Below are 24,789 nucleotides of genomic sequence, written 5' to 3' on the forward strand. Positions count from 1 at the left end.
TCAAGAAAAAAGAGAAAGGGGTACAGGAAGTGAGAACAAGAGAAAGATGGAAGATAAGGGGGTAGCAAGAGAGAAAAGGGAGCCAGTGAAGCATCAGATGTGGGGACAGGTGCTGTTGTCAGCCATGAAACACATGTACACCTTTTATTGACAGGAGGAACCAATTACTGACAGCTTGAAGGGAAGGAAGTTTTTCACTGTCACACCAGGAAGCCCAAACAAATCTATGTGAAGACGTAGTATTGTGTTTTTTTCATTGTCAAACACTTGATGTTCCCTTCTGTGGGTGGGGTGATGAGAAAACTTGTGTGCGGATAAAAACAGAGCAGCTGGAGTGGAGGTTAAAGCTACAGGTTTGAGAGAAGAGATATCACTGGTTATTAAAAAATCTACACTATAAATTTCAGCAGTAAAAAAATTGAGTCCCCATTAATTTCCTACTTTATTTTACTTGAGGCTGATGGAAATGTCAGTGAAATATTTAAAATAATATAATAGGAAGCCTGGCAACAATTTGGTACAACAAACTATTAGGTTTTTTATCACTTAACCATTAAATAATTTTTCCTCTGTCTGTGTGAAACTGTAAAGTTGAATCTGCATGAAAAACGCTGTTTGGTGACTGGTTAACCTTATGTGGATAAATAATATTAAGAAATCATTAAACACCTCCTTACGTCTTCTTTCAATCAAATACCACAGTCTACATCCTTCAAAATGATTATTCAGTTGCATCAATACCTCTAAACTGGTTTTAAATAAAGTTGAACATTAAAATGAAGAGAGGATTTCTTACAGAGCACCAGTTGTAGCTAAGTGTACCTAGAGTAATACACTGATATCTGAGTAAGTATTCACAGTATAGTTCCTTTCAGAAAGTACAATAGCCTTTGAGTCACCCTGTGCCTAATCAATGGACTGCATTTACTGTGCAGTGAATTTTCCAGCAGGAGGAAACATTGAAAGAGGTTAAAGGTAGAAAATTTAATTTCAGCTGTCTGAATTCATTGACAAGCTCTTGCTTCAGTCAGAGCACATCTCTGCCAAAACAATGTGCTGATGGCTTTATCCATATACTATCTAAATAGCATTTAGATTATATGGAAATAGTACTTATATTACTCAAAATACAGTTGGGGATATAATGAATGTCAGCAGATCATGTCATACAATAAGCGACACAAGGCCTATAGATCAGATTTGAATGCTTGATTGTTGCTTTCAATTATGTGTCCATTTAAATATTAATGTGATTTGTCTAACCAATGACACCTGCACTTGCTGAAATCAAAACTTTGTACAAGTCAGTCAAAGGTAGCTTTCTAGCAATGCACACTACAGCCAGCCATAACTGCAGCAGCGTATTTGACAATAAATGTGCATTACCGAGACTAGACCCAGCTCTTCCCTTTGCACTTTTAGCTGGTACAATTGATGTAAATATTGGACACCATGTTAGAAGTAACAAAGCCAAGGTGTAAATGGCTCCTTGGATAAAGCTTTTCTGGGAAAAACGAAATGGCACTCAGGAAGTGATGTGCTTTTGGGCGGCAGCAGCAGAAGTCGGTTTGGAATAAATAAAAGAAGAACTGGGTCATTAGCATCTTGGATGAACAAATATGCCTCAATAAATATATAATGTTAACAGAAAACCCAAGGGACTTAAAGTGATACTGCTGCAATGACTTTAGTTGACAGGTCTTTTATTGGAAAGCTAAAATAAACAAATAGTGTCCAAGATGGAAGCTTGAAGCTGATCTTATCTCTATCTTTCTGTTTTTCTTCCCAGTTTTCAAAGGAACCAACCATCACACATCGACCTTCAACCTTTGTCATTTACTCCCTGTGTTTTCTGTTCACTCTTCATCATTCCCCCATTGCTGGTTGAATGCTAAGAAGACAAGTGTTCACAGGAGTCTTAAAGAAAACACTGTTGTCTCATCTCCCAGCTCCCTTTCTCAGCCATCTCTTTCCTCACTATTTAAGCATGTAAAGACAACCAAAGCATACATGTGTTCATCTCTTTTCTCTAACCTTTGCTGTCACCATCCTCCCCTCATCTTACTGACTGCTAAAAATATGAGCATTCACCAGAATTATGAAACAAAAGGAGTTGGTGAAATCAGTTTTCTCACATGCAGCTTCTTCCACTATCTCCCTCCTTTTCCCTTTTCTCTAAACTGGATGTTTGAATGAAAAGCAAAGACGTGGATCCGTCTCTTCTTTTACAATCTTGTCTCCTGCTCTGCAGCATTGTTTTACAAAGTTGTGGGATAAACAGCATGTTGCAAATCTTAGTATTTGACAAAAACAGCAGGAGCCCGATGTGTCCAGTAAATCACATTAGTTAGCTGTTAGCTGTGAGACAGCTGATCCCCTGCTTAGTAATACCACAGTTTGCTTTATTTCCTTTGGGCCCAATGTTCAGTGACAAGGGATTCAAAAAAGATGCAAATTGATAAATGGATTGTTGAGTTGCAGCTTCAGCTGTTTTTCTCTAGCTTTATCTTCTGAGTTGCTAAGTTAAAACAAAGGCACTCACCAGTCTCCCAAAAGCAAACAGGAGAGACACAGAGAAAAAGCATTAATTGCAAATGCGTGAGTTTTTTTTCCTGATCTGATGCAACTATTGATATGTTATCATGGTTAAAACAAACAAATGTTAACAGTACTGTCAGGAAATAAACAGCACAATCACTTACACTGAAGCAGCTGTTTGAAACTGAAAAGACTGATGCTGTTGATTTCTTTCTCCGTCGGCACCCTTTATCCCCCGACCCAAGTTGGTCATTCAAAACAGCAGGGTATTAACTGGAATAGGGAGGTTCAACCACATTATTCCTCATTGTGCTTCTCTTCACTGGCTCCCTGTTTGTTTTAGGATTGATTTTAAGAGTTTATTGGATCACCTTGAAATCTCTACACGGCTTGGCCACAGCCTACATATATGAGCTTTTACTGTCATATGAACCTACACAAAATTTGAAATCCTCTAGTAATGGGCTACTACTTGTACCATCATCTCGACTGAAGACTAAAGGAGACAGAGTCTCTTTATTCTGGGCTCCAAGACTCTAGAATAACCTTCCTGAGGAAATCAGGATCTCAGAATCAGTGTCTTCCTTTAAATTACGTCTGAAAACACTTTTTTTTGTATATTGCCTTTTCTGATTTTATCTGAGTGTAATATTGGTCTTAACTTTGTGTTATGTACTTTTATTATTATTACTTTTTTCTTTTTACTCTTATTTTTTATTTTTTATTTACTACTGTTGTACATCACTTTGTACTTTTTTGAAAAGCACTTTATAAATAAAGTTATTTTCCAGTCTGCAAATGCCAACAAAATTGTCCTTCCAAAACTTCCTTCCATCCATTTTCACCCGTCTCCCCTCCCTGCACAATCTTCTGTCCCATATTCTAACAAAATAAAGTAACTTTGAAATCTCTTTTTCTTTCCTTCCTTTCTTTCAGCAGATCCTTTTAGCCTCCTCCTGGGAGATGGAGGCGCTCAGTCCCCTCAGTTTGTTTATGTCGTTCGTTTGCTCGTGCATGCTAGAGAGCTCTCAAGTCAAGGACACAAACTCACTTTTTGATTTACATGAAGAAAAGAATAAATTAAACAGCAACGATGGGACTCTGGGGGACCTGTCACAGAACGAGGGCAGGAAGGAGAAAGCAGGAGGGCAGAATGAAAGAATAGCGCTGAATGGAAAAGGCAGGGACAAGAAGAACAAGAGGAAAAAGTGGAGGGTTGGGTGAGAGCGTAAAAGAAAAAGGGACAAGTTGTATGGTGTGAAAGAGAGGGAGTACACGTGGGATGCTGGGAGAATGAAATGGGAATAAGAGACAGAATAAAAAAGAAAAGGAAGAGCAAAAAGGGACTGGTATATTTCCAACATTTGACACCTCTTCGCCAGCACACATAAACACATAGACACACTCACCCACACAGGGACAGGGAGGTAGTGTTAGCATCGGCACTGTCGCTTGCTCTATGACACTGTACATCTCTAAGGAGAGGGACTCAAGCATGTAGGGTCTTCGTAGGTCGCCTTAATTAGTTACACATCCCGCTACGCAGGCTCCCAAGAGGGTTTAAAAGAGGTGCAGAGGGTGAGGAGATGAAGGATGGGAAGACAGAAGGGGGGGTGAGGACTGGGAGTGGGAGTGAGAGACAAATGGGTATTACAGCAAAGGGAATAAGCCAATGGGATTGGAAGGTTATTTAAAGCATGGCCTACAAAAACATTAAGAAAGATAGTCTGTGTTTTTGTATGGGTGTTTGTGTGTTTAGATATTAGTGCATGCATGAAATGTGACCTATACCATGAATGTGGATTTACTGTAATGTCAGAATGAACCCTGTGATCCTACACGCAATGTTCAGTAAATTTAGAAAGTGTTTCCACATACTGCATGTGTGTGCATCTGCAAGCCTCCATGCTTGCATGTGCATGCATATGATTCTGGCCTGGTGAGTGATTGTGCTCAGGTGGTCAGGGTCATTTCCCTGAGTGACACAATGATGCTAGGCGAGGCTGTACAAATGAACCCCATCCATATCTGTGAGGCCTAATTAGCCAGCCCAGGTCATTGCTCAGGGATATGATACAGTAGTGCAGAGCAGGAAAACTAACCAAGCCACACATAATGAACACAAATGTTGCCTTTATCCCACCTGAATCCTCCTTTTCTCCAACTGTCTTGATGTCCTTTTCACTCTAATTGACAGCTAGCACTTACCTCTGCATACATAAAAAACGCCTCATAACCTGGAGAATTACAGGAGTATTACTTGTAAAAGCATCACTTTTTACTATGTGCTTTATGAAATGGAGCAGCAGTCTAAGAGTAAATAGTGTGTTTGGAGAACTGTCATGTTGGTCAACTTGCTTAACTGGATGGCACTATGAACTCTGAATTGATTTTATGGTAAAGATTGGAGACAGGCTGATGGATCCCAGCTGAAGTTACACAAACTTAGATCAAATTCTTTCTGATGATCCGTGCTCCCAAAGGTCTTATCTAGCAGGATGACAGGTTTATTTTAAGGTTTCTTCACTTGCAAGGAGCTGGTTTGCCAGCAATGTCAGCAGTGAACAAAGAAAGTTGATTTTTTTTTTCCACTGTGGTTTGAACCAAAAAATAGTCAAGAAGTTGCATGTGTTGATTTGTTGTTTTTTATTTAGCTTTCTCTAGTAGTGTCCTTTCCTTTCTCTGACCCCTTAACCTTGTTTCTTTCTATTTCTACTTTTCTTCCTCTAACTTCTTCCACTCCTTTGTGCTATCCCTTTCTATCTTACAAATCTTGCTTTTTTGTATTTCCTCCATAATGTCCCCCCTCCCTTCTCTGTCCTCTTTCAGACCATGCTTACTAACATCATTGTTTCTCATTTCTTTGAGGGTGAAGAGGGGAAAAAGGAAGATCTGGGAAACACAGCATAGAGTAAAAACAGAGGAGGAACAAAGCCATCAGTGACGCTTCAATACAATGAAAGCACCCAAAAACACATAAGTGTGTGCATGAACCTTTAGAGACACTTTTGGCCTCTATTCAGTATTGTGCAATCAAGAGGAGAAGGAAGAGGGAGAGAAGAAAGGCAGGAGGATTGAAAACAGACTATTAACAATGAAGTGGTCATTTCCTCTGTTCTTTTGTGAAACTTTTTTTTACAGTATGTCTGTGTGTGTGTTCTTGCACTATCATCCTTATGATTGTTTATGCTATATTTTCAGGGACAAATCCACTCTCAGAAGTTGAAGTGTAGAAATACAGGATATAAATCCCCATCTCTATTATAGTAGAGGTTTGGCTGTTGGGAAAAGCAGAGTGAAGGGATGGCAAAGCAAAAATATCTGACAATTTTATGGTACTACTGTTAAAACTGCACTGCATGCTGATGAGATATACAACAAAAGATTTTTCACTGCTCAGAGGTAAGATGAAGTTTAGAAAACCAACTGGTATGATATAGGGAAACTGAATCTGATATGACAGAGTTTAGTGGTGAAACTCTTAGGGGTTTGTGTAAAGCTGCTGAAATTCAGTAATTTTAGGTTTTAAAACCTGGATTTACATTTTAAAACGCCAGTACAGTATTTGGTTAACCTAGTGTTACCAGTAAACTGTCCGCTGCCATTCAAATGCAATGAAGGTGAACAGAATACTGTAATGTAAATAAAATATAACTTGACTTAAACTGATATTTGTATTGTCCATCATAACAAAAGAAATCTGCATGACTAAAATACAATAAGGAATAAGTTTAGGTGATGTTTTATTGCCTGGCATGAAGTGACGTGTAATATGCTTTAGGAAAAGGTGCGGAGATAATGAAGTCAGTGAAAGGGGATTTTTTTAGGATAACGTAGACAAGTACTTTGGACCTAGTTTCAGTGCTTGGAAAGGGACAGGTCAGACACAAGAACACAAACATTGATTCTACATGTTTACAACATAACCTTTAACTATGTATATCTCTTTATAGCCTTCCTCTTTCTTCTTGTGTGTTTAATGTGTGCCAACACAGACTACGATGTGAGTGTGTATGACGGTGTATATTCCAGCAGGACTGTCAGCACTCTCTGTTAAGTTGGTTTGCTCTTACAATTGACTAAAATGAGGTAGTATTTAACCCTGCACCCTGTGTATTTCCTTCTTCTTTGTTGAATTACACCAAGTTCAAACAAACAATAAAGGGTGCTCAAACCTGCATCTCCTTGTTTTTTAGTTTATGTTCACATATACAGAAAACTGTGTGTGAGATAACTGAAATATTTCCACTTCTCAGCCTGTTTTTCATTACAGATGATGTGAATGCCTGTACCTCATTTGTCTGTGCATGTGATCATTTAAATCAATACAAATCAAATATATAAAGATGCACCTTACTCACTTACACACACACACACGATCCCTGTCAGAATATTTTAAGGTAAGTTTATATAACAAAATGTATGATGTGTTAATAAATAACTCATGTTGTGCATTACAGTACATTAGTGTTCAGACATGCAATGATGCATAATAATGTGTCTCAGTGTGTTTGTTTGTATGGATGTTTTAAAATTTGTGGCTTGCTAATTTTTAACTGACTAGGTAATAGAATTTCAATCAACAGTCAGAAGCAGAGTGAAGTTAAAAAACTGACTTACCTGGTCACTGTCTTCATAGTTACAGTAGCAGAAATAAAGTCTAATAGGTCTAGTCGCACATTGTGTGTAAGACAGATATCAACAAAGATTTTAACAACTGTCACTGTCAATTCAAGTCATATCAGACCAGGAACTCTGGTCTGAAGCCTGGTTCACTGTCACTGTTTATGGAAAGGAGAAGGTACGTGAAGTGATTCATGTTCTGTAGATTAAAAGTATCAAAATATCTCACTGAAGAGGTTTGATTTATATACCACACTACACTTTAGACACAAAGCAGAGTTGATAAACTAACATAGATTATAAAAACAAACGGTGGTAAAAAATTTGTGATATGGTAAAAAACAAAGTAATAAAATGTTTCTGATCTGCTTCTAAAACTGTTAACTGGTACAAAGTTAACAGTTAATAGAGAAAGCTTTTAGTGCAAATGATCACAGATCATTTTAGAATTTAAAGCCTGGTATTTATTTTCGAGGACCAATATTCAAAAACAATGCGTGCTCTAAAATGCTGCAGTTACCTGGAAATGTTTTTCTATGCCTAGGAGGATGTCTAGAGAGATCCCATTTCACCTTCTCTTAATGTCACAATTTACTTAGAGTAGTTTGGTAGTCACTTGCTTTCTTTAATTCTTTCTTTAATTCTAGCCTACATTCAGAATAATATATTTGAAGATGGTTTGACTTCTGCAGGAAATACTGTAAGTTCATTAAATTTAACTTTTTCCTGTGGGTGCCACAGCAAGGAAAAAGATCAGGGTGATAAAAAGAAGCCTGAATGCTATTTAGCACACATTCATGTAGATAAATAGCATGTCCTTGTTTGGAGTGTTGACAGTGCATTACCCCAGTTCTGGTATTGAACGAGGCCCATTAGCAGTGTTAATCTATAGCTGTAATGACAATCATGAAATAGAGCACTGCTTCCAATCTGGCTGTGTCAGCCACAATCATAAACTACGGCACGTTTTCCTCATAACCCATCAGACAAAACTGAAATTATCTTGAGTCTGTTCCACTTCTTGTTAGGCTTAACATTTTAAACATGCAAAGTAATAAAAATAGATTGTAAACAGAGATGGAACAAATGAGAAACAAATTTTATAAGAGACAAAACTCCTAAAAGGCTGTGAAAATGACAAATTATATCAGTAACAACACTGAAAACCCAACAAGGTCAAGTCTAAAACTACATAAGCAACACAAAATGACAGAAACAAAAAACAAAATCTCTAGAAATAATATGCATAGCAGGATTAGTGTACAATAACATGATATTAAAATCATATGAAAATGGTGAATAATAACTTGAAATGATAGTCACAATGAATTCCAACAAAACACAACATTGTGCTCAAGGGCACCTCAGTGACAGTTTATGAGGCGGAGAAGACACACACATGCACATCCAAACGTCTCATTGTATTTTATTTTTCCGAGCACTGGTACACAGCAGCAGAAAAGCAAAGAGGCAGAACTAAGCACAGTACCAACAGTGTGGCATTGCTATGTAATTATAGATAAATTATGTTAGAATGGTCAAATACTGAGAAATATCAAATGAATGAATAATTACCGTATAATAAAAATCAATAAAGAAACAAATGAGAACTGTAGGAGAGCTTTGCACAAATATGGTGCTTTAATGAAAAAATAACTGAGGTCTCCTGGGACACATGATGGTTGAAGTGGTAATTGCATTCAACATTATCAACAATTGGTTTCTTTTTTAGTCTCAGATAACTGTCATCCTACATACAACTATACAACAACACTGTATATGTAAAACAGCATCCATACACCCACTCCATAAACACATGTAAAGTCACACACGAAAACACACCTACACACACACCAAAGCCTTTGCTATGGTTCTAATTTCTGCATTGATTTACTGATTCACTGTAATATATATATATGTAATATATATATATATATATATATATATATATATATATATATATATATATACCATGAACACTGTATCATGTCAGATCTTATTATATCTTAGAATTACAGTAGGTAACAGGAATCAATTCACAAGAATTAATTGTCAGAGGTAGTAATTATTCCCACCCTCTCATTCAGGAAAAAAGCACACTCACTGTTTCATGTCTCACCCAGTAATATCTCATTAGAGATTAATACACATCAGCTCTTTTAATTAGCCATTCCGCCCACACAATCACTGATAAAAGCCTGTGATCTTGCTGCAGTCTGTATTTATGGTATGTGTCCCTTTGTATGTGTGTCTTCCCTGTAAAAAAACAATGTCAGCTTCACTCCCACCTTTAGTCTTCATAGCTCTGTATCGGTACTGCTGATTTGAATCAGCTGTGCTTCCGGTCTGTGTTTATTCTGCCCTACTTGTATAGGACTGTGCCTTTACGTAAGTGTACATCAATACACATGTATATATTTGTGCTTGCCATAATAATCTGAGCTTTGAGGCACCTCTTTTGTTTTCAGTATCAGTAGGAGTGTATGTGCGTAAGTGGATGTGAATGTGTTTGCATCTGTAATTCTTTGTGTATGTCTTTGTCAGAGCCATATCATAATCCGGTTTCTGAACTATCACTTTCCCGTGTTTACCCTGATGTCACTTTGATGCGTTTTTCCTTCAGGGTAAAGGAAAAAAAAACAAAATCTACTAGTTGTGGCCACATGCCACATCTCAGGGAAATAAGCAGCCGTTCAGAATTACCTCCATCCCAACACCTCAAACAACACCGTCCTGATGGATGGCAACAGGCCAGGAAAATGACTTCTTTGCCTCGAGGCCACAGTGGCTGGCAGATCCAGAAATTCTTCAAACATTCTCAGTAATTTACCAGTCATGTTAAAGTTACCACAAGAATATGAATCCATTAGGAATTATTTCAAGAAATACCACAAAAAATATGACCATATTACAGTATCAGGACCAACCAAGTGATCACTGTCTGATTGCTGGTAAGCGTTAGGAGAATAAATATTTTTGAAGCTGTTTGCAGATTCAAAGAGGACAGAGTCCACCTGCCTATTTCACTGTGAAAGTGTTAAATTTCCTCTCTAAAGCCAGTCTGTGCCCATATTATGCAAACATAGCTAGCTGTTTGAAAGGGGACCTACTCCATATGTAGCTAAAGAAAATGCAACAGTGCTTATTATCAGGTGGTTATAAACTCAGGAATACATCAATCTGAATACCATATTGTATTTCTGCTAATAAACCACACTAAATCTTACACACTGCACCTTTAACAATAACTAATATAGATAGCACCTTTAATACACCAGTTAAATTGTGTCTTAAACAAAAACTAGGCCAACTTATAGTAGCTGGCTTGTCTACTGACGTTTAAGTAGGCACCAGTATCTGTGAGCTATGTAGTTATGCCTCGTTGCTGGGCATGGTAGTATAAAACATACCACCACTACCTTAACTAGTTGGTTTAAAACAGCTTTAGAATTAATCTAATGCTGTTTGACATCTTAACTTGTTTTCTGTGTGGGCCATCTTCAATGTCGCTTCAGGTTTGGGGTTTTTTTCCGTGTGATTTCAAACCTGCAGGACTTCTCTCCCGACAACATGCTCACCTTCACTGGTTTTATATTTGAAATGGATCCCAATGTCAACACATTTTTATAACCACACCACAGTGTATTAAAGTGTATGAGGATAAAAAAAAAGGGTTAGGGTTATGGTTATTTTAATCAATTTATTTTGTTTTCCTTATTTGTTACTCATGCATTGTGTTGTTTTTGCACAGTTGTTTCTAAGTGTGACATTTTTATCACCATCTTGATATTTTCTTTCTTAACCACACTGATATATTTACTCTGTCTTTGTTATTTCTGAATCAGTGCTATGCAAAAACAAATTCATTCCAACCACATACTGGGTCAAGTACTGATCACCTGCCACTTTAATAACAAAACTATGAAAAAAAAGAAAAACTAGTGCTTTGACTTCTTACTGGCTTTACACAAACTAAATGTTCTCAGTCACAAACAAAACCAATCACAGAAAGACAGAGTGATTACAGAGTAAATGGCAAATTTAGCATCACATGGGTCGGTGCTTTTCAAAGCCACTCGTGAGCCCACCATCTGTTTGTATACAGCACCATATTCATGTGTGTATACAGGACAATGCCTGTATTGCTTCAACCTTAGTTTATCAATTCACCACTTTTCAAGTCAGACACATCTCTAAGGCTCTAGGTTAGAGGGAGGAGTTCACTGTCACAGCCACAATAGACAATAAAACATATTTCGTACACTGTCAATGCAATCACATTGTCTATAGTTAGTCAAAGATTTTCAAGCTTACACAACACACACACGCACACACACACTGTGAATGACACCCAAATGATAAATATTTCACATTTTTTCTGTAAAAATCACCTGCATTAGCTGCATAGCAAAGTCAGTAACCTTTAATAAACTGTTGCATATAAACTCTCACCGTGAAAACAACTAAATGTAGGTTTTCTGGCCGTGAACTGCGGTAATCAATAATTTGCAGGCATTTACACACAAATATACTAACCAGCTGCTGAATAAGAGAGGAAGCTGTTGGGGAAAAAATAGCTAACTGATCTTCAGTCCTACCTCTGTGCTGTGGAGGAGGCTTTTCTCTGACACAACACTGTCAGTGAACTGCTTCCTGGTGCCATTTCCTGTTTGATCTCCCACGCCACAAGGTTGCTCGGTTTCACAGCAAGGAAGTTGATTCCTGACTGGAACCACACCCTGCAGAGAGGAACGAAGAAAGAAATGAAGAAAGAAAGACAGAAAGAGAGGAAAAAGAAAGTGAGGTTAATCTAAGTTCACACATTCAGATCATAAACAAAAGAGAAAAGAGAGCTGAGTTGTCACAGTGACAGTTTGCGGGAATTTGCTTAAAATTGAATTTACTTCACTTCGAATTTTCCTGCCCTGATTTTCTCACTGATTTTCTTTAATCGCTGATATGTGACCTGCTTTCTTTGTATAAAACTTAGATAAATAAAATTTATTCACACAGCATGGTGCTGCCTCCCACGCTATGTTTTGGTGGGAGAAGACCAAGGAGTGACAGGTGGAGCTTTTATAAAAGTTAACATTTTTACTGCATGGAGGAAGAATTGCATGTGATCTTGCTGGTGAGAAAGGTAACAATGAATGGCCAATTTCTTGGTGATATGATCTGGGTTTTCATTTCTGTTAATTCTGACCTCTTTCTTCTGGTCATCACCTGTCCTTTTTCTTCAAAAATGGATTGTCATCATTTTTAGGGTTTTTTCATCATAACTATTTTGCACCAATTCAACTTAAATCTCTGCCTGTCACTTTTTGCCTCATGCACTCCCTTCTTTTTCAATTTTCTCTCGAAGTTAGATTACTGCTGTTCATCTCTGCCTTTATCATTTACTCTTCCTTTCAGTTCTGTCTTATTGTGGTTTTCCTTGCATTTCTCTTTCCATCCAAATTTCTCTTTATTCTAGTTGAATAAATTTCATTCTGTATTTCTCTTGGCTCCAACTCTTTCTACTTCCAAATTTGTTTCAGTTTTCTATTAGATTTCAAAGGCCTTTATTTCCTTTTCCTATCCTCCCCCCACTCTCCTTTCCAGATGCCCTCCTTGTTTCTAGCCCTCTTTCCTGATCATTCCCTCATTGCTCTCTCATCTTTACTTTCCTTAACAGCTCTCATCTTTCATCTGTCTCTCTTTTTTCTTCTAACTCACCTCCTTCCAAAACCATTTTCTGCCTTTCATCAGTCCCTCTGTGAGTTCCTTCCCTCCTTCTCTTCTTTCCCTCTATACCTTTCCTCATCCCTCCCACTGCCTCTCCTCCATCCTTCAATCTCAAGCCATCCTATGGTTGATTTCTTCATTTTTTCGCTCCCTCTTTTTCTCTTTCTGTCTAATCCATCCAGGTGTTTTGTTATCTTTATCACCTCCCACAGTATATTAACATTCTTTATAGACACACACGCACACAAGCTTGTTTACTGCTTTTCTTATTAATACACGCACAACAGTCTTTGGCAAACAACAAATACTAACACAGATGTATTCTCCAATAAACTTTTTTCCTCCAAACAGAAAAAACTGCCAATCCTCTTTGTTTCTTTTCTCATTATAACTTTCTTGTGCTTGTTTCCAGCTTCATGTCTTGCCAAAAACGGCCTACAAATATGTCATGGTGTCCCTTGATAAGCTCTGCACATACAATATACCCTCTACTGTATATATGTACCTCTGTTTGTATGTGTGTGATGCATAATGCTCAGTATAATGTTTTCAGTGTTTAGCACAAGAGACTTGTGAAAACTTGAAACCACACTGTTTCCTTCTGAACTATTTTTTCTCGATTGAATGAAAAAATATAACCAGGTTGACCATGGCATGTTGTTTATGTACTATGGTGAGAAAAAGAGGGAAAAGGAAGCGTGAAGTTGCATAAACGCTGCTTTGCAAAAGTGCTACGCAGTATATTTTTGAGTTTGGTGTGTGCACATGTTCCCAAGTAAAATCCTTGTCTGTAACAAAACTGCGTAAAATAATGGGTGGTCCCCTAAAAACTCCTCTTTTAAAATTCAAATGCTGAATGTTACATAAAATCAAAAATTCCTATCCATTGTTCTGCTTCGTCTTTTTCTTTCTCTGTCTTTCTGTCTCCTCTATCTTCCTGCCTCACCCTTTTCTCCCTCTCTTTCCCACTCACTCTGTCCTCCTCCTCAACCAACCCAGAATGTAAGATAATCCACTTCAAAGGAAATTTACTGCACCCAGACTGTGGCAACAAATGTATGTAAAGCAAGGCAATGAGTTAGAAGGAAAAACCAGGAGCTATAACGTGAGGAATGGAGTGTGAGGAAACAGACATGTATATCCAAACACTATCTCTGACAAATTCATTGCATAGAATTTTAGATCACAAGGTCATGGTAAGGACAAATCATAAATAAAACATACTTGAAAAATAAATTACTTAATAAAACTTGCAGCTTGCAAGAGCACAAACCTCATTCTTATTAACGTAATAGAAAATAATGCACTTTCTTGAGCAATTTGAAATGAAATCTTAATATTCATACAAATTGCACTAGTAGATGTATCCCTAGGGCACAGCCAAACCAGAACCCAAACTGTGACAGGCAAAAAACTGCAACCCACATTAGCCCAGAGCCACCATGATTACAGAAAGTACAGGCCTGACCAAGAATTTTGAGACTGGCAGTGATAACAGACGTGATCTGAAGAGTGACTACCAAATGCTGCAACAACTACCTGTGTGAATGATAGACTACTGTAGAGCCTTTAAGGTTAAGCATAGATCAGGGTTGATGAGACATTGTGGTGTTTCATTTTAATGTTACTCATCTTGCAGCTCCACTGCAAATGGCACATTGTCCTCACAATGAACAACAGTGGTATTTCCTAAATTTGACCTATATGTAACTGCACATAACCAAAAAACTCTTGTAGTGGGGCCAGATACAATAATTATCCTTAATGTGACATAATGGCCATTGTGATGAACCGCAAAAAGATTATGACTTGCCTCTGCATATAGTCCCTCAGGTCTAGGAAGTATTTTAGCATCTTTCAGCTAATTATTTTGATTTTTATGTTTTAGTTAAGTCTCAGTACTCTAATGCCTTCCTATTGCTGACCTCCATTAACCTGCAGACTTTAAACTTTTCCTCTGAGTTGTGCAATTGAGTTGAATGTTTCTCTGAGCGTGACAAAATGTGTTGATGTTGTGGCGTTCCCTCATGATTAATGCCATTTGATCATGACCCCAAGTAGTTTTAATCATCTACATTATTCATTTTTAGAACATACTGAAAAATTACTCATGTTATTAATTTATGTGATTTGTTGCGAGTCCAGTATACAGTGCCATAAACAATTTTAGATCCCTGTAAATTCATCACAGTGTGCTGCCAAGGGTCCCACATACTCAAGTCAAATACCAGTGTACCACTGAGTCACTTAAAGGAAAAAGTGAATTTAAAAAAGAACAGTTTTCAGTCTAAGTAAGTATATAGCTTTCAGAGGTTGTCATTTTGCCCCCCAAATTCAGAGATGATGTGTGTGGGAGAAGACACATTGATTTTACTTGCCAGGACTGAGACTGATAAACACACACAACCACAAAATCAAACACAAACAGTCACATATGTAACGAAACACAGGAACACTGCTGTCCCATGGTGCATCTGTCATGACTTTGGTATATGTGTGTTTGTGTCTGCGTGTCTGTCAACAAGCAGGATGATGGACAAGGCTGCGTCCCTAAGCTGCTTCTGTCAGATCTGTGTACAGCAACAGAGCCTGACAAGTGTCTGTGCATCTTTCTTTCTCTGGCTGTCTGTTTTTTTAGGTAATGCAGAAAGACAAGCAAAACTTCTCCCTATACTCTCTCTTTCACTTTGCCTTATTCGCCCCACTTTGAAGTTATCAGCCACTGCCTTATTTTAAAATGGTGACTTATTTTATCTGCACAATAAATCTAAATTTCAATTTCAGTGTAATACATTTAAAACTTTACACCATGAAAGATTAACTGAGAACCCATTCCTGCCCCGTTCCCTGGGTGACACCCATACATTACGCACATTCACAGCTACAGTCTGCTGCTGTTGGCCATAGAGTAGCTCACAGAGCATTACAATTGATTTTCCTTTCCTTTTTTTTCTGGAGCAGTGCCTTGTTTATAGGCACCTCAATACTAGTTTTCTAAGTGAAAAAATAAAGAGTAAGTGGAGGGAAAAACAATAGGGCATTATGCCAAAAAGCAGCACTGTGAATAAAGTTTTGTTTTGCTTTGTTAAAATCACAATTGTACATTTAATATGCAGAAAGTGTTTTTGTCATTGTGTTGATGTCTCTTTTTCTTTTTTGGACTTCTTTTTATAAACCCTGTTTACCTCACTTATGCAGATTGTAGCTACGCTGCATTTTGGCTCAAGAGATATTTTTAAAAAATCTGTGTTTTCCTCCATCTTTACTTGCCAGTTGATTATAGTAAGGGACACAACATGAATATGCCAAAAATTCCAGTTTGTTGAATAGGTCTCATGGCATCAGATTTAAACACACAAGAACTTTTGAAGATTGACTTTGAAAAATCATTTGTTACTGTTATGATTACCAAACATATTTTTAAACCTTGTTTTTATTCACCATATTATGTTCCCAGTCAGAAATAACACAAGTCAGGTGTCTAAAGAAAAACTTTGGAGAGGAGGAAAGAGAGGGATATGAATGAAACAATGAATATTTGTAGCTTAGCCTTTCCACAGAGGGTTTCTAACCAGAAAAGCAAGTAATTTGTGCGAGAAAGGGATAAAAAGAAGAATCACTTAAGTGCTATTAATTCCCTTTACACTCAACCCTATCTTTTAAGTACTCTTTCCACATCCTCACATGGTTTAAAAACTTCAATTCTCAAATACAAGGGAAAGGGAAAATGCTTTGGCAATTTATTACAGGTGAGTGTAAAACACTCATCAGGAAATGTAATTTGACAGATTTACACTCAGCAGAGACAGGTAGAAAGCGACTGAGGAGTAGGCAAAGAGGCAAAGGGAGCTGAAAGAGGAACTGATGGGAAAGAAGGGGAAAATAAACAAAACCTCATGACAAATTTACACCAGGTGACATACCTTTTCACACTGTCACTTTCAAGTGTAGTCTTGCTTGTTTACCATAAAAACAGTTCACATGTTTGAAAACTGAAGAAGTAAGAGATTTGTGCTATTTGAATGCAGTCAACTAGTAGAGGTAAAAATAAAGTAGAAGAAAGAAAATGGAGGGAATACTTTTAAAACTAAACTAGTTTGTTGGTGTTCCTGGTCTAAAAGTGTAGTGTAGCTGTACACGATATTGTGTAAATATTTTGTTCAGGTGCTTCTGAGCTCCCTTAAATGTCTTATAATCTGTGAAGCCCACTGTCTGTAAATCAGTGTACTTCCTGCAAATATGGTAAATTTACAGGCTCTTGGGAACCTCCCACCTTACCATAAGCCGCTACTGCTTGAAAAGTCTGTGTGTTTAGAGCCTGTGGGTTTCACTGACAGAACTCTACTACAAGAACACAACTCAAAGGGCTTAGTAAGTCTACCAAAAATCTAAAGTGGTGGATGTGTTAGTCCACCCAGCTTCACAACAATGTTTTTGGATAGAAAAGCAGGCCTTAAGCCCTCGATTTTCAGGTGATCCTTTTGTATCCATTATTTTGATATTCTTTTTAGTTAACTGACCAGTTTGAGTGATCCTGCAGCAGATTAAAAATAACACTTTCAAATTTATCAAAGTTGCTCAAAAAAAGACAAAAAAACTCAAAAACCAAAAATAAAGACCTACAGCAAACCTTCGAACCAATTCCCAGTCTGCAGGAGGTGTCAAGCTTTGTGTGTTCTAATGTATGAGCTACACAGGGTGTTTGTACAAAGATGATCATGAATGAGAGAGAAAGGAGTTGTTTTTCATCAAATATGTCTGTAGAGTTATGAAAATGGCATCTCCTGATTAAACCTAGATCACAGTTTGTGCATTTCCCTTTCTCTTAAGTCTCAAAGAGGGTGTTACTGCTACTTCCTCATCTTCCTTGGTGTCAGTCTGCATGTTAGTGTTCTCTTTTGTTGTGCCTTTCACCTCACTTGTCATCTGTTCCACCATCTGCTATTGCAAGAAACTGTCACTCTTGCTAATTTTTCAGCAATCGTCTCTAATGGTTCTAAAAATTGAAACTAAGTGAAAAAGTTTAGGTTCACGTAACACATTCATCACGTAACACAGAATCTTATGTGAAGAACTTTAGTGCAGAACTAACTTCCTGTAGGAAGGACCATGCAGGAAAGAAATTGTATCTATAAACTGGATCTATCAAATGTGCTAAAAAGTGACTTGTATTAAAATACAACTCTTAGCACAAATATTAACATGGTGTTTATCCCTAAAGCAAATCTACCATTGTCTTCTTAAAGTATTCAGGAGTGACTACGTCTCTAAGTTGTTGGTATTTATTTACTTATTTATTTTTTTTAACCGCACATCTCTCAACAACTTGCTTCAAAATAGAAAATATTGTGTCAGTGCATTCAGCTTCAAGTACACACAAATGCTAAAATTAAGCTAAAAAAAAAAGTTCCTCTGGTTGATCAAGACATTCACAACCCATTTTTCTCTCTTGTGAGCTTGTTCTTTCTTTTCTGACACTATTATTCTACATTTGCCCCGATTCATAGCTCTGAGCTTTGCACTCAATACTGCTGGTGTCTTGCAGTGTTCAAGGAATTTAAGCTTATTCTACATTTGTACTGATTACAATGCAACTCTGGATGAAAGCGTCAGCTAAATGCTTAAAATGTAAATGTAAACCCAAAAGGCATTCTTTTCAAAGCAAAAGAGCAGACCCAGAGCCATATGTTATGTGTCAGGAAACGTTGTTACATGTACAACAGCAGATGTGCCTAAGACACAAAAGCAAAAGAACACATATTGGTTGTCTGAAGTTGTTGTTGGAACAGATGTTTTCAGGGAAAACACATTGGAAAGGCCCTGTGAGAGCCACTGTAGAAGTCCAGCTAATGTGTTTATCCTGCATGCAAATTGAACATCTCCAAAAACTCTTTAAAAGTACATGTAGGCAAGTGCAAGACCAAGGTACAATACATTTAACAGTTAACCTGACTGAGCAGAGAGTAGACTTTTCTAGATCATTCCTGCTCGGGAGGAAGGTAAATAGTTCTAGTATATAGTCAATATCTGTATGTTTGGATGATGGTTAAAACTACTGAGCTTTGTATGATGAAATTCAGAAGGATAAGTGAGAAGTAAAAATATATATGATTTCACCAGATTGCCTATAAATCACTACCCTCATTGATAATTTATGACTTACTGAGAACAACACTGGCAACAATATGTAAAATGGCAGCTAGAAGACTGGCGTTCGACTAAATTCAGCACAATATTAACATAATCCTCAACACATTGTGGGGAAGCTGCCATAACTGGACATAAATGGCATTTAAATGAGTTCAATGTCAAATCATTAAAATTTTGTTTTCTGCATTCCCTGCTTCTTGAGAGACAGAGACAAAACAATCGTCTGTTGTGATCGTAACACTGAGAGGATGCAAGGTTACTTTTTTTTGACAAGCTGTCAAAAAATTGAAAAGCTGAGAAAGTGAATAACAAGTTCCAAGGCCTTAAGTTCGTGCTGTAACAGGAAGTTCTGCAGTGGTGATTATGCTTAATTCTTGGCTCATTAGATAACTGCTTCATGACAGTGGTGATGAAATGAAAAGTTTGATTTCTCTCATTTTACACAATTTAAAGTATTCTTAAAATAAATAAAAGACATTAAAGTTGTAATTGTATTTATACTTATACTTTTATACTTAAAAATGCTTCTGGTTATTAGAAAATAAACATATATTAACACAGTTATGGTAATTTAGGAGTTCAGTCCATTAGTAAAGCCTTGAATACCTTGAGTGTATGTAGATTTTGAAGTTGGAGAGATGGGCAGGTTGGAAGACAAGGATTTTGAAAATTTAAAATGAAGAGGTGAGATTATTTTAAAGACAGGGTGAGACAGATGGGGACTTGCAAGTTTACAAGTTTATAATAAACAGTTATTATAATAAACATTTGAAAGATGGATGTAAAAAGGCCCCGTTATGTTGGTCCCAGGTCAAGGTGTCTTTCTCTGAGAACATCTGTTTTATTGCGCTATCTATAATAATTTTTTTTTTGTCCTTTACTTTGAATGTCTCTCCCACTTTCAAGCTTTTATTTTGAAGGCCTTTACTTGTTCTTTCCTGTGGTCTCTCTTCATTTGTCTTTTAATCGTTTCGTTCATTTTTTGTCTGCCTGCTCTTGAGTTCTTTCTATCTTTCTATCTTATTGAAAGGCTTTTACTTCTTCTGCAATGGTTAAATGGCGCCTGACCCGACAATCAGCATCTCTAGCTGTCCCATTGTAATGCACCCAATATATGCTTAAAAGCTCATTTTATGTCAGCTTTAAAGACAAATAATGGAAAGATTAATGGAAAATAATCTTAATTTCTGTTCTTCATTGCAGTCTGCAATCCAGTGATCACACTACATGGAGGCCTGATGTCCATCCTCTGACAGAATGTACAGGTCTGTTCAGCACCTAAGTTAAGTTTGTTTTTTATTTTGACTTTATGACTTTGCTCTGAATCACAAAAGCAAAATGACAGTTTCTGATATAGAGTGAGAGAGTACCCACCAGCATCAACACAAGCCCACGTGCACACACACATACACACCAAAACCACCGCTAGCTTTGGCTGTGCTTCTCCACAGACAGTCTCTCTTCCTGAGCAGCTGGCTCATCAGTTATATAAGTTCACTGCGAAATGACTATTGTGTAATAATAATGAAAACGGCTGGAAACCAGGGATGTGTGTGGGTGTCTGTGGTTGTTTGTGTGTGTGGTTGATTTGGCACACAGTATATGAAGTAAACATATAAATTCCCATACACCTGATGTTTCTTTGGGTAGTGTATGAGCACTTATGCATGTCTGTGTGCACATATGTAGGCCTCCACCAATGTTAATTATGCATGAGTGAGGAAAATGCCATCAGTTGCCTTCTGTTCTAGGGCTGGTCTTTGTTTTACACTGCTGCTGAGAACAGGCCTCAGTGCCACCAGCCCTGCAGGTCTAGTCATTATTGAAGCTCCTACTCATGCATCCATACTACATCTGTCCTGTGCAGTACTAGGGATTACTTTAAAGAATCATAATCTGCAGGAGTTTGATTTGGACGATCATCAGTTAAAGCAGTACTAATTAATCCAGCTATTTTCTGATTTCTGACTGATATTTTATGTTTTTGCTTAGCCAGATACCTGCAAATACAACTACAATTGTTTTGGTCTCCAACAGAGGTTGACATGATTCATTCGACCAAAATGTCATTACTTAGTCTAGCACACATAAAGCTTTCTGAATTGTTTCATATTGTATGCACAGTGTGAGCTGCATGGTCTGGGACACAATATTTTGATAGGATGATGATGATCTGGAGAATAACTATTAAGAGGGTCATGTTCAGGGGAAGGTGTAGATGCCAGATGAAGTTTGAATACACAAACTCCAGAAAACTGTCCTGAGGCAGCTATCAAGTACAGCTGTGGAGCAGTAAGCTAACCACTGACCATGACTACTGTTAGAACTAAATTGAAAACACAGTGAAGCTGTTGAATTTTTTTTCTTCCTTATTTATTCTGCAACAGTTTGACTTGTCCATATTAAATAAGGTCCCAGTCAGGCTGAACACTGACAGGAAAAACAAAAGTCATATTTTGGAACATATGACTGAACAGTGAAACAATATAAAATATTTTAATATTTATATTCATAGTTTTCTTTGGATAGACAGTAAATAAGGTGAGTACTATTATGTAGGCATTTTTACAATCATTTAGCCCCATGTGTGTGGAGTTTGAATGTCTTCTGTACTTTGTACAGGTTTTCTTGGGGTGTGCATGGCTACAGTTAAATTCTGTCATCAGCTCATGTCTGTGAGATTCCATTTAATGAACAGAGCCACGAGTATATCCAATGTACATTTGGTTCTTAAGTGACCTACTAGAAAGTGGTAATTATAGGGACAACCTCCATAAATGACGAAAAGTGCAAATTAAACCTAAAAGATCCTAAAAACAAAATCAAGTATAAAAAGAACTATTGCAAACAGAGTGTTGAATGCACAAGTTACAACCCTCACTAATGAACTTCAAAATTAAATGGACCTTCACGATACTGCAATGAAAACAGAAAATCAGCAGGAACCGATTAACAAACAAAGTTGTGAATTGCTGCATAAATATAGTAGTGTGTATTTCATAGATGATTACTCATGATACCTTAATAATAAAGGTCTGAGTCATCGTGCTTTGTTAGTCATACTATGCACTGCAGGTACAGTAATTCACACCATACCTGAACACCAAATTCTTACAAACCCTTTCTTTGGATTCACAATCTTTCCTCTCAGTGGACTGCAGAAGCCAAAGTGCAGTAGCATGCATGCAGTATTGCGCAGGGCAAATGCTACCTCTGTACACATTTTTAAACAGGACACTGGCAATGTAATCTGTACAGCTTGATGTTTGGATACTGGATCCCTTTCAAATAAAAACCCTCACACGTGGAACCAAATCGCCCACTCTACGTCCCACCACACATGGGATTAGAACAACATATTTCTCTGTAAACAAAGACACAGACAATAGTGGTGGGTTGTTGGCTGCTGTAGTAGCTTCAAGCAAGTCCTCTGGGCTGAGATCCCAGATTAGCCGTGTAACAACCAGTCACTCTCCCACAGACACTTTCAATAGACCAGAGTAGACTGTTAAAGTACTTTCAGCATTAGATCAAAACAGCTAGAATGAAAATGTCTTAAAATTGACATTTTTTTCTCCAATAGTACAGGATTGTAACAGGAGGAGGAAGAGGGACACTGTAACACTAAAACAAATACGCCTTGTTTCTGTTTAAGGAAACCTTGAATTTTCTAGATTTATTATAACATATTTTACCAGAATAATGTCATTCTACCAGATATCATATTAATGCTTGATACATCATGTTCAACAAACAAAAAGCTGTTGTAAGAGACACACAATCTATCACTGAACTGTAAACAAAAAGCCAAGACAATGCTCCTGTTATCAAGAAGACCTTTATAGAGTCACGAACACTGATAATGAACAGGAGACCAATTTTTGGGGAAATAGGGCTAACACCAGGGAGAATATTAGGACAATATAGGCCACATGCGACTGAGAACTGCTTACTCAACAGAGCAATAAAGCTCCATGCAGCTCATTTGGATGAAAAGATAAAAACTTAAGAGTCCAAGACTTCAGCATTTCATTTATTATCAGTGGAAGTGTTCCAAAAGTATCTCATCTCCTCTAAGTGAAGGGATGGCGATGAGAGGCTAATTATCAGGGGAGAGTTTGTGTGTGCATGTGTGTCTCATTTGATCGGTATTTATCACCAAGTCTACAAGATGCACGCACACGCACACGCACACATGCGCACACACACACACACACACACACACACCCTCTGACTGGCTTAATTGGATGTGCACATCTAAAACGGCACTGACATCCACAGGGAAATCAACATAGAAGTTTGCATACATACAAACAAGCATGTGGGCTATAACAATAGTAACCAAGGACAAGGTATCACTTGGCTGACAGAACAAACAAACAAACATGTCAACCAAACCCTCAAACAGCAGGTTAGATCCACAAACACAGAGTAGCAGAAACTTGATAGTGATAGTGATAAGAGGGCAGCCACTGGAGTCTGAGGTGTGTTTCTGAGAGTAAATGGAACAATACATGTCATATCAGTTTGTTGTCCATAGAGAAGTGTGCTGTCGGGCAAACAGCTCACACACTCAGAAACAAACACAGGTGAAGCCAATATAGAAGCTTAAGGTATATGTGAAGTCGTATTGGTCTCAGTAGGCCTGTGAGCTGTCAGGACAATTTTTCACACGCATACAGAGCAAACAGTCTGTGTGGATTCTGGTTAGGGAACTGAATTTCAGAAAATTAAATTGACATGACATGACTGCAGGGAGGGAGATATACATAGTGCAGACAGAAGGGTTAGTATATATGTGTGGTAAAGATACAAACTGTATGAAAACCAATAAAACAGATGTTATGTTTTACATACTGTCTAAAATCTCCAGGGTTATTTGTTTTCTAAGATTGATTCCCAACAGAAATCGGTGTGCAGAAACATTTCCTGTGGTAATGAAGTTGAAAGATTAAGAGCACCTCAACATTCAATATGTTGTCCACTGACATACATTCCATTCATTAATCTTACTACCAAACAAATCCAATCCAGGTGACAAACAATAAGCAACATACTATACATGCTGTGAAGGGGAAAATCTGTTTTGAGTTATTTTGTATTTTAAAACAATTGGATAAAGGTTTTTTTTTAATAACCCATGATTTCAGCAATACAGTGGTTCAATCAGTATATTTGTGTGTGGAAGATGGACATTGAAATGGTTACGTTTATAGGTTAAAGTGGCTCATCGAAACTTAAGTTTGTGCCTAAATAAATTGCAGGAGAAGTCAAATGATCCCATTCCTATTGCCAAACCTTTCACTGAAAACGTTGGGAATTTCAAGTTTCACAAATGCAAGTGAGTAAAGACCTGAACATGCAGAATTTAATATGCTAATGTTGTACTGCTAATCTTAAACAGAGCCAAAAGGTTAAAGCAGTCGCCTGCTGGGGGAGAAATACAGCACCTCGGGGTTCCATTACAGTCAGCACAATTACAAACCTCAGCAGAGGTGCACACCACAGAGCTTCCAATCCTCCTCCTTCACTTAAAACCCAAGAACCTACATTCCAAATGTACTGTAGATTTGTTGAAACCAATTCATAAATGAGTTTATTAATATATTTTCATTTTGTTACACCTAATTAACATTTGTAAACACAGACATTTTTTTTCCCTGTATGAAACTGTATTTTGTAACTTTGTTCACAAAACTCAATGAAGATGCTAATGTCTGCCCTGCACCAGCAGTCTGCACCTTTAAGTTGAAT

The 24,789-nt window shown here is 37.5% G+C and overlaps 1 protein-coding gene across 1 annotated transcript in view; it reads right to left on the reverse strand.

Annotated features, from left to right (window-relative positions):
* LOC113138321 (transmembrane protein 132C) overlaps positions 1-24,789 on the reverse strand; it is a 199,736-nt gene that overhangs the window by 85,112 nt on the left and 89,835 nt on the right. The window contains exon 4 of the mRNA XM_026320639.1: positions 11,760-11,900. Coding sequence (XP_026176424.1) covers positions 11,760-11,900 — 141 coding nt within the window. The remainder of the gene's footprint in view (positions 1-11,759; positions 11,901-24,789) is intronic.

This window comes from Mastacembelus armatus, chromosome 9, assembly GCF_900324485.2.
Source record: "Mastacembelus armatus chromosome 9, fMasArm1.2, whole genome shotgun sequence".
NCBI classification, from domain to species: domain Eukaryota; kingdom Metazoa; phylum Chordata; class Actinopteri; order Synbranchiformes; family Mastacembelidae; genus Mastacembelus; species Mastacembelus armatus.